This window comes from Ovis aries, chromosome 20, assembly GCF_016772045.2.
Source record: "Ovis aries strain OAR_USU_Benz2616 breed Rambouillet chromosome 20, ARS-UI_Ramb_v3.0, whole genome shotgun sequence".
In the NCBI taxonomy this organism is placed as follows: domain Eukaryota; kingdom Metazoa; phylum Chordata; class Mammalia; order Artiodactyla; family Bovidae; genus Ovis; species Ovis aries.
Genome location: NC_056073.1, coordinates 7,156,017 through 7,170,091, shown reverse-complemented (window position 1 = coordinate 7,170,091; position 14,075 = coordinate 7,156,017). Strand labels below are relative to the sequence as shown.

Genomic DNA, 14,075 nt, shown 5'->3' with positions numbered 1-14,075 from the left:
CCCGCCGGCACGCCACTGGCGCTCTTCCAGGGCAGAGAACGCCTCCCTTTGCTCAGTTTCTCTCTTCAAGCCCATGACCGACCATGGGAAGTCCATAATAAACAGCAGTCACTTGACAAATACATAAAAGTCGTCCATCACAGAAATAAAGTCTTTAGTGTTTTGCCACACGTAAAGGGAGGCTGAAGTCTTAGCTTTTCTGAAACAAACATTCTGCAATATCATCTTGCCTTTTTAAATGGAACCACTGTGAGGCTCAGAGGTTTATGTAGGAAATTAAAACCTAATATCAATGGGTTTGTAATTAGACTACTTTTTCCAGGAGCCAGTAAAATATGTTCTCTTTGAAAAATGCTAAAACCCAAAAAGGTAACAGGAATAGGAAATGAAATGGATTCTACCATCTCTTGCACACATTTCCTGATTTTCGTAAGTTATGTGGAGTTGTTTTCTGAAACAAATAGCTGAAAAGATACAGTTGAAATTGTAGGGCTTCCTGGGACTCAGTGGTAAAGAATCTGCCCGCCAATGCAGGGGACACGCGTTAGATCCCTGGGCTGGGGAGACTCCTCAGGCCACAGAGCAACTAAGCCTGCACCACAACTACTGAGCCTGCGCTCTGGAACCCAGGAGCCACAACGACCGGGCCCACGTGCGGCAGCTACTCAAGCCCTTGTGCCCTGGAGTTCATGCTCTGCGACAAGAGAAGCCTCCGCAGTGAGAAGCCCGTGCACCCCAACTAGAGGAGCCCAGCTGCCTGAGGCCTTGCTCCAGTTTTGGAGAGCGGGGACTCCTTGCTAGCTGTGGAGCACAGGCCATTGCGGGGGCTCCTCTTGCTGCGAAGCACAGGCTCCCAGGCCCGCCAGCTTCAGCAGCTGTGGCGCGTGCTCCGGAGCATAGGCTTAGGAGTTGTAGCTCACGGGCTTAGCTGCTCTGAGGCATGTGGGGTCTTCCCAGACCAGGGAATGAACTCGTGTCTCCTGCACTGGCAGGCGGATTCTTTACCACTGAGCCACCAGGGAAGCCCAGTAAATTATTAAAAAAAAAAAAAAAAAATTGTAGGGGCTTCCCTGGAGGCCCAGTGGTTAAGACCCCTGCTTCCAATGTGGGGACACAGGTTCAATCCCTGCTCAAGGAACTAAGAACCCACAAAGCATGCAGTGAGATCAAAAAGGTTTTTTTTTTTAAATTGTACGTGCTGTGCTCAGTTGCTTTAGCCATGTCCGACTCTTTGTGACCTTATGGACCATAGCCTGCCAGGCTCCTCTGTCCATGGAATTCTCCAAGCAAGGATACTAAAGCGGGTTGCCATGCCCTCCTCCTTTAAATTGTATCTATATACACGCAGGTAAGGAAGCAACAGTTAGAACTGGACATGGAACAACAGACTGGTTCCAAATAGGAAAAGGAGTACGTCAAGGCTGTATACTGTCACCCTGTTTATTTAACTTATATGCAGAGTACATCATGAGAAACGTTGGGCTGGAAGAAGCACAAGCTGGAATCAAGATTGCCGGGAGAAATATCAATAACCTCAGATATGCAGATGACACCACCCTTATGGCAGAAAGTGAAGAGGAACTCAAAAGCCTCTTCATGAAAGTGAAAGAGGAGAGTGAAAAAGTTGGCTTAAAGCTCAACATTCAGAAAACGAAGATCATGGCATCTGGTCCCATCACTTCATGGGAAATAGATGGGGAAACAGTGGAAATAGTGTCAGACTTTATTTTGGCGGGGGGAGCTCCAAAATCACTGCAGATGGTGATTGCAGCCATGAAATTAAAAGACGCTTACTCCTTGGAAGAAAAGTTATGACCAACCTAGACAGCATATTAAAAAGCAGAGATATTACTTTGCCAACAAAGGTCCATCTAGTCAAGGCTATGGTTTTTCCAGTGGTCATGTATGGATGGGAGACTTGGACTGTGAAGAAGGCTGAGCACTGAAGAATTGATGCTTTTGAACTGTGGTGTTGGAGAAGACCCTTGAGAGTCCCTTGGACTGCAAGGAGATCCAACCGTTCCTAAAGGAGATCAGCCCTGGGTGTTCATTGGAAGGACTGATGCTGAGGCTGAAACTCCAATATTTTGGCCACCTCACGCAAGGAGTTGACTCATTGGAAAAGACCCTGATGCTGGGAGGGATTGGGGGAAGGAGAAGGGGATGACAGAGGATGAGATGGCTGGATGGCATCACCAACTCAATGCACATGAGTTTGAGTGAACTCCGGGAGCTGGTGATGGACAGGGAGGCCTGGTGAGCTGCCATTCATGGGGTTGCAAAGAGTCGGACACAACTGAGCGACTGAACTGAACTGACACACACATATATATACACAAGTAAGCATACAATTTAAAACCAAATGACAGAATTTTTTGATTAGTCTTACAGATGAGGAAATTGTCGTCCAGAAGTTCTGCACCGAAGATCACACAACTGTTTGGAAGAAGACCTGAGCTGTGCTCCCACCTTCAAGTTAGCCCATTTTTACACATGTATGCAAACTTCAAAATAACTGTGTTTTAACCAAAGACAAACAGTGATACAAAGTAATGAACATTACAGCATAAAGGCAAAGAAAATCCTGACTTTAAACATTTGACTAAATCTAGGTTGCTGGAGACGTAAGCACGAGGGCTAGCTTTTGGACAAAGTTTATAGATAAAGGAGAGAAAAGCTGAAGGAAAAACAAAAAAGGTGCAGCAAAGACTTCCACCTCTGATCAAGATGGAGTGATAGCGATCAGTTTTACCCTCCCATTGTTTACCTGTGATACAAGGAAAATGTTTGAGTGAGTGAGACCGACATATGCTCCAGGTTCCTGCCTGCAGAGAGGCACTAGACCCTGGGCAGGGAGGTGAAGCAGAGCCTGTCGGGGAAGGGGGCTCCTTGAATCGAAGACAGAGAGCTGAAGGTCTGAAGGAACCAAGTCAACTAGAGGTCACAGGACCAAAGAGAAGAGAGCTGCACCAACAACCCCGTAGATCTGCAGAGGGTCCGTATTGAGGACTTGGCACTGACCTGAACCACACCTGAGAGGCAAGGACCCAAAGCTGGGACAGGGTGCCTTCCCACAAGCCAGAACAGAGTGACTCCTAGTTCAGGGCACTGCGGCAAGTCCTCCTGAAGGCCTTGTCTCAGCAGAAGGGCATAACTAGCCCTAAGCTGAGACTTCTTGATCCAACAAATTGTAAAAGAAAGACCTGAAAGGATCAAACGTGCTTAGTCACTCAGTTGTGTCCGACTCTTTGCATCTCTTTGGACTGTGGCCCGTCGGGCTCCTCCGTCTATTGGATTTTTCAGGCAAGAATACTGGACTGGGTTGCCATTTCCTTCTCCAGGGGATCTTCCTGACCCAGGGATTGAACTCGCATCTCCTGCATTGCATGTGGATTCTTTACTGGTTGAGCTATCAAACCATCCCCAAATAGTGATCTTTCAGAACAAAGCTTTTAGGAAAATACAAATATCAAGCACCCAAGAAGGTAAAATTCATGACATCTGGCATCCAAATATTATCAGTCATGCAAAGAAGCAGAGGAACCTACTGAAAATAAAGAGGAAAAAAAAAAATCAATTGAATCTTACCTTAAATGACAAAGATAGAATTAGCAAAAACATTAAAAGTTACTAGAACTGTACGCCATATGTTCAAAACACAGTTTTAACAAGGTTGCAGGATACAATATAAATACATAAAATCCATTTTAATGTATTAGCAACAATCAATCAGAAATTGTAACTTAAAGAGTAACGCAATTTACAATAAAAAATATGAGACAGTGATAAATCTGACAGAGGACATGAGAGACGGCCACCAAAAACTACAAAACACCGCTGAGAGAAAAACAAAGAAGTGGAGAGACGCTCCTGGGTTGGAAGCGTCATTGTTAAGATGTCAGCTCTCCCCAAATGATCTATAAATTTGATGCAACCACAGACAAAAATCCCAGCAGGGTTCACTTTGGGTAGGAACTGCCAAGCTGTGCTAAAATTCATGTGGAAATTCAAAGAACCTAAAAAAATCAAAACAAGTTGAAAAAGAGCAAAGTTGGAGAGTTAACACTACTTGGGATCAAAACTTTATAATTATAAATTATAGCAATAAAAGAGAGTGTGGTATTGGCATAAAGATCAAGAGATCAACGAACAGTGTGGAGTCCAGAAACGAAACCACACCCGCAGAGGCGACAGACAGTGTAAGATGTGCAAAGGCCTTCAGCAACAGAGAAAGGATTCTTCAACAAGCCGTGCCAGAGCACTGTGCAAAAGCAACCAAACCACAAAATCCATACCCGGCATCATATACAAAAATTCACTCCAAAGGGGTCATAGGCCTAAATGTAAAACTAAGGAAAGAGTTCCTTACCAAAAACATGATCCTTAAAAAAAAAAAAAAAAAAAAGGACATTAGATTTCATCAAAACCAATAACTTCTGCTCCTTAAAAGACACAATTAAGAGAATGAAAATAGACTGGGAACACAAATGTGCAAAGCATGTATCTGATATAAGACCTACATCCAGAATACAAAGAACTCTCAAAACGCAGTAACAAGAAAACAACTCAAACAGACAAATTATTTCAACACACTTCACCAAAAAAGAAAAAAAATACAGATGGCAAATAGGCACATGGAAAGGTGCTTAAAATCAGCGGTCTTAGAGAAATGCAAATAAAAAATACAATGAAATACCACCACAAGTCAATTAGAATGGCTAAAATTAAAGACACTAATATTAAGTCAGACTTTATTTTTGGGGGCTCCAAAATCACTGCAGATGGTGACTGCAGCCATGAAATTAAAAGATGTTTACAGTTATGACCAACCTAGATAGCATATTGAAAAGCAGAGACATTACTTTGCCGACTAAGGTCCGTCTAGTCAAGGCTATGGTATTTCCAGTGGTCACATATGGATGTGAGACTTGGACTGTGAAGAAAGCTGAGTGCTGAAGAATTGATGCTTTTGAACTGTGGTGTTGGAGAAGACTCTTGAGAGTCCCTTGGACTGCAAGGAGATCCAACCAGTCCATTCTGGAGGAGATCAGCCCTGGGATTTCTTTGGAAGGAATGATGCTAAAGTTGAAACTCCAGTACTTTGGCCACCTCATGCGAAGAGTTGACTCATTGGAAAAGACTCTGATGCTGGGAGGGATTGGGGGCAGGAGAAGAAGGGGACAACAGAGGATGAGATGGCTGGATGGCATCACTGACTCAATGGACATGAGTCTGAGTGAACTCCAGGGAGGCCTGGCGTGCTGCGATTCATGGGGTTGCAAAGAGTCGGACGCGACTGAGCGACTGAACTGAACTGAACTGAATATTAAGTGGTGACAAGAATATGGCTGAACTGGAACCAGCATATTCTGAGGATGGGAACACAAAATGGTACAATCGCTCTGGAAAAGTTTGGTAGTTTCCTTCGAGAGTTAACATACATCACTCCTACATAATAAACAAGATAGACGAAGGCCTAAGTCCATAGAAAAACTTGAACGTTTACTTCCATAGCTTTGTTTGTAACAGCTAAAAATTGGACACAATTCAAACAGTGAAAAGATAAACAAACTGTCGTGTATACATACAGTGGAATACTACTCAGGAATGAAAAGGAGCGAACCGCTGATACATCCAACACCACAAATGAGTCTCAGGACAAAAACCAGACCAAAGAGTACACGCTGTGTGATTTCCTAACTATGAAACTAGGAAATGCAAATTGAGCTACGGTGACAGAAAGCAGGTCAGCGGTTGCCTACAGATGCAGGGGACAGAAAGCGAGTTGTGAAGGGACACAAGGATATTTCTGGAGACGATGCATCTTCATTATGCTGACGGTGGTGACGGTTTCACAGGTGTATGTGTATATATATATACACATTATATCTATGTCAAGACTTAGTAAATTGTACAGTCTAAATATGTGCAGCTTATGTCCACTATATCTAAAAAATGCTGTTAAAATACACCTAACTTGGTCAAATGTATAAACAGAGGATATGAATAAGCAAGCTCATTAGGATATGGCCTATCCAGTTAACGCAACAGCAGTAATGCCCCGTGTAACAACATACTCACATGGGCGTCGAAACAAACATTCAGAAACACAAATTCTGTGTGAGAGGCTCAAATAATATTCTGCCATCTTAAGATTCGGGGTCTTACACTGAACTTTACTGAGGTTTCTCCTTCAAAATGAAGCTACCCACAGAGTTCTTGTTAAGTACATTTGCTAACACCACTTCTAGACATTTCTGAAAGTGGTACCACTAGAAACGGTATCCTGGATATTCCTCTTCCTGGAGAGGAATTCAACAAGGATACGACGGGGTGTTAGTAACTCATTCAGAGGTCTGGAAACATCCTCAAGGTGAGCCAGGTGTACGGAAGGAATAAATCTTTCCTTCCATTGTGTTTTCCTCGTGCCTTTAAGGTACAGCAAAGCTTCCAGGTATCCAAAGCCCTCTGCATGCTCATCCTGCCCGCTCACTGTGCCGACACCACCGCCAGGCACAGAGCCGCTCACCTTCTCACCTTTATTACACTGCTCACTCGCCTGGAATGACTTCCCTTTTCTTTATCTAGATAAGGCGGGGATTTTCTAGGGCAGCTTCCCAATGACGCGCTGAAGCACCAGAATCACCTGAGGGGGTATGAGTCTCACTTGTCTGCAAAGGGCACAAGGGGAACTTCTGGAGGGCATGAACGTTTTATATACAATATATACGTTTCATATTTTAAAGTTTTGACTGCCGTAGCAGGTATCTAGCTGTATACACTTCTTAAAAGTCACTGAGCTCTACATTTAAAATGGGCGTGTATTATTTTATGTAAATTATAATTCAATGAAACTGGTTTAAAAAGAAAGTCCACATAAAACTATACAACACAAAATGAACAAGGGGAAAGAAATTCCCAAAGTGAGATGGACACCAGAGGAAGCACCCAAACTCAGCTCCTAACATAAACGAAATTGACCCTCGAACCAGGAGGGGGTCAGCGATGCCGACTCTCGCCATAGCCTGACATCTGCATGTTAACTTTACAGTCCAGATCACGTAGTACGTATTTATTGAAAAAAAAAAAAAATCCATGTATAAAGTGGACCAGTGCAGCTCAAATCCAGCTCAAAACCCCAACTGTACACACAGGGTCAGTGATCTGGTTCTCTCATCTTCAAAAATGAACCTCTTGGTTGAGAAAGGTAATTATAGGGGGGGGAGGGGGCAGGGAGAGAATCACCAGAAGGTGCCAATCATGTTCCGCTCTTTTCCCTGGCTTTCATCGCAGAGCTTTAGAATGTCAGTAGAGGCTGTTAATGTCCATGATGTATGGGAAGAGAGGGAAAGATGCAGCAACTGTGCTTCACGTGCAGAGAGCACACGACGACCAATCTGTGCTCAAAACCATATTCTAAGAAGTCAGTGTCAAATAATGCATTAAAAAAAAAATTTACTTCACTCTGTATAATAGGCTCCAGTTTCATCCACCTCATTAGAACTGACTCAAATGTGTCAGCCAGAAAGAAAAACACCAATACAGTATACTATCGCATATATATGGAACTTAGAAAGAAGGCAACGATAACCCTGTATGTGAGACAGCAAAAGAGACACAGATGCATAGAACAGTCTTTTGGACTCTGTGGGAGAGAGAGAGGGTGGGATGATTTGGGAGAATGGCATTGAAACATGTAAATTATCACATGTCCAGGTTCGCCAGTCCAGGTTCGATGCATGAGACAGGGTGCTTGGGGCTGGTGCACTGGGATGACCCAGAGGGATGAGATGGGAGGGAGGTGGGAGGGGGGTTCAGGATGGGGAACACGTGTACACCTGTGGCAGAGTCAAGTCAATGTATGCCAAAACCAATACAATATTGTAAAGTAAATAAATAAATAAAACTGAGATTTAAAAAAAATAAAAAAAGAATACATTTTAAATTCTGAAATGCAGTTCAGAAATACAATAAACCATGACTGACTAAGCTAATGGAACACCATTATATGTGAATGGCAAATTTCAGTTAAAAACCCACAAAAAATGGAATGCCTCATTCCCCAAAGACCATGGCTATTTAAATGAGACAATTTAAATGAATGGTATCTTGGATATTTAAACATTTCCAAGCACATATCTTAAGCTACCATTTATGAGTCTTACTTAAAAGACAAGGCACTGATTGTAAGCCATTTCACCAACATTATCTCATTTAATCTTACTAACTCTATAAGGAAGGAATGACTTTCTCCATTTTACAGATGACAAAACTGAGGTTAAGACAGGTTAAGCAACTTGTCCAAAGCTACACAGAACCTTCGATTAGACTCAGATGGCTATGCCTTTGTCCTTTCTAGATTTATAGTTCAGGATGTTAGTTTTGCTATAAAACCATAAGCTTATTAACAAGCTATGCGTTTTCTAATTAGTCATGCAAGCATCCTCAACCTACACAGTAATTTGAAGTTCAGTGAGTGATATGCCAGCCTTTTATAAATCCTTCTCATGGTTTTAGGCATGATACCAACGCACTCATAAATATTAAAGATGTATTTTCCTCTTAAAAGTTCACAGGTACTTATATCCGCTAATTAGAGGACAACTGACCTTCTTTCCTTTGAAAGCCATTATAATATTGGGTCAAAAAAAAAAAAACAACTCAGGAAAATGTATGTTCCCTTTAAAATGTTTTTCGGATACCTCTCTAACCAGGAGACTTTGAAGAAATTTGATGAAATCTCATACACTGTAAATAATCCAAAACCTGGTATAATGTATTTAAGAAAGGTCCCTGGAGTCAGGCAGATTTCAATTCTGATAATGCCTGTGCCACTAAGTATCTGAAAAGGCTGGCAGGTAGCTGACGCTAGAGGGATATTGGAGTCGTGTTTACTGCAACATGTGCAGCTTTTATAAACTTCCTAGGTGCATACTCCAAGTTATAAACAAAATCTGTACCTAAACGTTGTGTGTGGGCTGTGGAGAGAGAAGTGCTTATTTTTTTTCTTGCATAAAAGAAGGCTTAACGGACATCAGGGCCCCCAGGAACAGCCATCTCAACTTCCCCAGACCCCCATCCTGGGCCTACACGAAGCATCTTCTCTATACCTGGGAGTTAAAACTTCAATTCCCTCCAGAAGCAGCGGGATCACTGGTGGCTGGGGTTGGGATCTTCCACTTTCAAGGGGAGACCTGTACCTGTAAGCTGACCTGGGAGTCTGCCTGTTTGTAAGGTTCTCATGGGAAAACACTAGTGAGCTCCAAAAAGCCAGCACACACATCTGCGCGATACAACCCCTTTGGCCCGTGGCTGGTGCCAGCCTTCTCTCTCTCAGTCGGCAGTTTAAAGACGAGCTATGCCCAGGGGGATTTCAAAGAGGAGCAACTCTGTTCCAAAGGAGAAAACTGAGGCTCACAACCACACAGGCCATTGGCAGGCCTTGGAATACAACACAAGGGCAGCTCCAAGAGCAAATTCTTCCCGATAAACACCATCAAACACTGCCCTAGCGCCAGGCATTTCCAAGATGGCAGGCTCTCCTTCCAACCACGGGTTTAGACTCCTTTCATCTTTTTTTTAATCCAAGACCATGGTCCTGTAAGCACAACACCAAAACCTCCAGAAAGAGCAGAATTTGGTATCACACCAACACAGCCCAACGTATCATGTCCCAAACACCCCTTTCTGTCTGGTGGGGCCAACGTGCATCTCCGGGGCCACAGCCCCCACCACGCCCTTCCCCACTTTTATCTGCCTGGCCTGATTCTTGGCTGTCGCCTAGGCTTCTGGATACGGACAAGCTCACTTGTGGGCTAACCCTGCCTGCAGACGTTACTCGGTAGTTGTGACAGGGAGCTCCCACCAAGTGCAAGGATCAGTGCTAACAGTGTTAACTTCTGTCCTGCTCTCAGTACCCCACCTCACACGATCAGTGTGGGACCCTGACTTCCAAACTCCTTAGCTGCAACCAGAGTAGTAATTTACTGCAACACAGGCACCCAACATACCACCCCCCACACACTCAAATTATTCAGGTTTGACACAATATCCTTGCTATGTATGATAAACCAATACTCTTCATCCTACTCTTCATTGTTTACAGTCTTGGAGAGACAAAAATCTAGCAGAGGAGGAAAGACCATAAAATACATAAATGAATACACAGTCATCCCTCAGTATCCATGAGGGGCTGGTTCCAGGACCCACCAGACACCACAATCCACAGATGCTCAAGGCCCATAGTTAGCCTTCCATTCAGCATCTGTGGATTCAACCACTCTCGAATCGGGTCATGTATCCTTTTGGACAAAAAAATCTGTTATAAAAAAATCAGATTCCTAAAATCGTCCAAATTTATTTCTCAACCTACTAATGGATCATGATCTCCAGTTTGAAAAGTAATTTTTGGTAACATAACAGTGATTACCTTTACATAATGCCAGAGGTACACAAACACCAGCAAATACTTAGGTATGAGATCCCGCACCACCCACCACCGCCCCGCACCCGGCAACCCTCAAGTCACATCTTCTCTCTGCCCAGAAATGCAGAGGTACCACAGTAGAGAACCAGCACCTGAATGCCCCAGGTCAAGGAGAGAAGAGAGGAACAACCTGGGGCAGACTAAGGTGTCAGTCAGGTGCCATTCCAGGAGGAGGAAGAGTGCGGCTTTTCTCTTCATCACCTGAGAAGTTTACACGATCTCAAGTCTTCCCCTTGGGTCAGGCTGCCCAATTCCCAACTGGACTGTCAGTACTGGCAGGCAGGAATTTCTCTGTGAAAATCCTACACTATCCAGACATGACTGAAGCATGATTTGGAGTAATAATACATGGTCAGTGGGTATTTCTTAAATCTAAGATAACTTTTCTAATTCGTGGTTTCTGTTAAACAGTCCTCATTGCTAAGGACACTGGTTTGTTAGTGGGAAAAAAGGGAGATGTGGGACAGAAAAAAATCTAGAGGGAACACAAGAATAGATCATAAATACAAGTACATAAAATGTCGGATGCTGTTGAAAACAAAACCAAGGATTAGACTAAAACTGAAGAATTATCACCGAACACATACTGTACCCCTCTTCTGTCCAATAAAGTATGGCAAACCATATAGTAGAAATATGTGTTACAAGTCAAGTTACTTTTCTAGCTTACAAGAGCACAATTCCTTCAACTACTATGAGAGGCAGAGGCATTTTCCCATCATAGAAAAACAAACTTTTTGCAAGGAGACAGATCGGGCACTGGTGTAGCAGCACCCTGACACTTAGGTCAGGAGTGATAACACTGCCGAGAAGATAAATAATTTACACCTGAGCAAGCCATGGGCCGTAAAACACGAAAAACAGATGGACCTTTTGAGAAGTCATTCGATTCGAACTGTATATACAAGTGATTCTTAAAAACAGGAAGCCAAGGAAGACACAGAAAGCTTTGGCAGAAAAGACTCTTAACAGCAGGCAGTGCTTTCCAGATCCTTCCAATAAATAATGGTTCAACAGAGACTCGAGGCATTTCACCTGGAAGCGCACACATGGGGAAGCACGGATTCGGAAAGTTTACAGGCTAAATCTGGGCCATGGAAAGGCACTCACAAATCCTAATTTTGAAGCTCTCCGAGTTCCCATAATTTGTTTTAATTCACACCTATAAAGTTGTGGTCGAGAGGTGGTTGATGAGAAGCTGGAGGCTTAAAAGGTAACTGGATGAGGTGGGGCGGAAGTGAAATCCTTTAGACCTGATCCCGAAAAGCAACCGGCCTTCTGAAACCAACCTAGTCCCTTTCACTTCAGTGGCATTTTGAGACGGGACGGGGACAGTGGGTCAATAGGCGGCGGCGGCAGACACCCCAGCCTGAAAACTCCTCCAGGCACCCGGTGTCACACTCTGGCACGCTCACGCCTTCCCAGCGCCTGCTCCGCGTTTGCTGAATGGAGAGGAACCCCAAATGAATGAATGGGAGAGAGACGTCTGGCCAGAGGCTCTAAGCAGGCAGGGCCCTGGACAGCGCCGGGCGCCCGACCCTCGGGGCAGCGCGGCGAAGGGCGCGGACCGAGGGGGCCGGGGACTCGCCGAACAAAGGGGCGCGGGGGGCCGGGCGCTCACCTCATCGCCCCACTTGAGCACGTCCTTGTGCCGGTCCTTGACTGCGTGGTAGATGTGCAGGAACTGGAGGATCCCGTGCCGCCGCACGTGGTCGGCGTGGCGCTTGGTCTCCTCCCAGCTCAGCGGCGAGCCCTGGGACAGCAGCCCCATGGCCGCCCCCTCTCTCCGCCCTCGGGGCCGGCGGCGGCCGCTCCGGGCTCGGGGCGCGCGGCGCGGGTCGGACGCTCAGCTGCCCGCAGAAGGCAGCGGCGGCTCAACCCCGGGGTGGGGTGTGGCGGGGGGGGAGGCGCCCTCGGGCCCCAGCCGGCGGAGGGAGGGTCCAGTCCCCTCCGGCTCCCAAGCGCGGGGTCCTCGCCGCCCCGGGGACCTAGGTAGGGATCGGGCGCACCGCGCGGACGGCGGCGGCGGCCCCGAGGCCGGGCTGGCTGGCTGGCTGGCCCTCCGCCCGACCCCTCGCCCGCTCTGGCTCCCGCACCGCTCCTGCTCCGAGGCGGCGGCGGCTGGCGCTTCTCTTTGCCGGTGTCGTGCACTAGCTCCTTCCTACTTGTGACCAAAACCTGCGCCGCTGAGCATGCCCAGTACTCCCGTCCGCCCGCCGGCCACTCCCGGGCGCGAGAGGCCGCTCCGGATTTAATAGGCTGCTGAAGGGGCGGGGAAAGGGGCGGGTCCGGTGAGGGGTGGGGCCGAGCGCCCGCGGAGACTCAGGGGCCCGGGGTAGGCGTGCGGAGGCGTGGTTAGGGCGGAGTCCAGGGGGAGCATCCGCGGAGGCCGCAGTCCGCCTGGCTTTAAACGAATGATCTCAGTGAAATTCCTTTTTTTGTAATCCGAAAAGAGAAACTGAGTTGGTGAAGAAAGTTGATTATTCGAGCTAATGAAGACTCCACCAGATTATTTTTTTAGGTGAGAAAGGCCTCACACTTATAAAAACAGCTGAGAGCATTATGGTGTGGCAAGAAAATTTGTCTATAGGTTTTAAGACGTGAACATATTAAGTATTTGTGCAGTCTCTAACTATTTGGTGACATAGGTTCTTTAGATGGCACAGGAACCATTCATTGCAACCAAAGGGTTGCAATTCACCCATCAAGCGATTAAAATGACGCTCCTGTGAGCTTACGTTGGAGGTGGAGGATATTAGAAACTTCTTGAGTTGGCCCTCTCTTGGCGGCAAAGGGAAGGGACGGGGTACCTCGCCCCCAAATAACTGTTAAAATAATGTGTTAACAGAGCGATGAGATGACAGATGAGGCTGACAGTGACAGCGCTAGATCATACACGTATTGAGACCAGAAAGTGTGTACTTCCTGCGCCAGCTTCCCTTACAGCTAACATTTAGTGAGCACTGTGTGGATCACAACAAACTGTGGAAAAGTCCTCAAGAGATGAGAATACCAGACCACCTGACCTGCCTCCTGAGAAACCTGTATGCAGGTCAAGAAGCAACAGTTAGAACTGGACATGAAACAACAGACTGGTTCCAAATCCCGAAGGGGGTACATCAAGGCTGTATATTGTCACCCTGCTTATTTAACTTATATGCTGAGTACATCATGAGAAATGTTGGACTCGATGAAGCACTAGCTGGAATCAAGATTGCTGGGAGAAATATCAATAACCACAGATAGGCAGATGACACCACCCTTATAGCAGAAAGGGAAGAACTAGAGCCTCTTGATGAAACTGCAAGAGAGTGAAAAAGTTGGCTTAAAACTCAACATTCAGAAAACTAAGATCATGGCATCTGGTACCATCACTTCATGGGATATTAATAGATGGGGAAATAATGGAAACAGAGACTTTATTTTTGGGGGCTCCAAAATCACTGCAGATGGTGACTGCAGCCATGAAATTAAAAGATGCTTGCTCCTTGGAAGAAAAGGTATGACCAACCTAGCCAGCATATTAAAAAGCAGAGACATTACTTTTCGAACAAAGGTCAAAGCTATGGTTTTCCCAGTAGGCATGTAT

General features: G+C 45.6%; 1 protein-coding gene across 2 annotated transcripts in view; it reads right to left on the bottom strand.

The window, feature by feature from the left end:
• Positions 1–12,714, bottom strand: part of GCLC (glutamate-cysteine ligase catalytic subunit) — a 45,077-nt gene extending 32,363 nt beyond the window's left edge. For both annotated transcript variants that reach the window (XM_015102643.4, XM_015102644.4), the window contains exon 1: positions 12,108–12,714. In XM_015102643.4, the coding sequence (XP_014958129.2) occupies positions 12,108–12,257 (150 nt within the window). In that variant the 5' untranslated portion in view covers positions 12,258–12,714. The remainder of the gene's footprint in view (positions 1–12,107) is intronic.
• Positions 12,715–14,075: the final 1,361 nt, after the last annotated feature.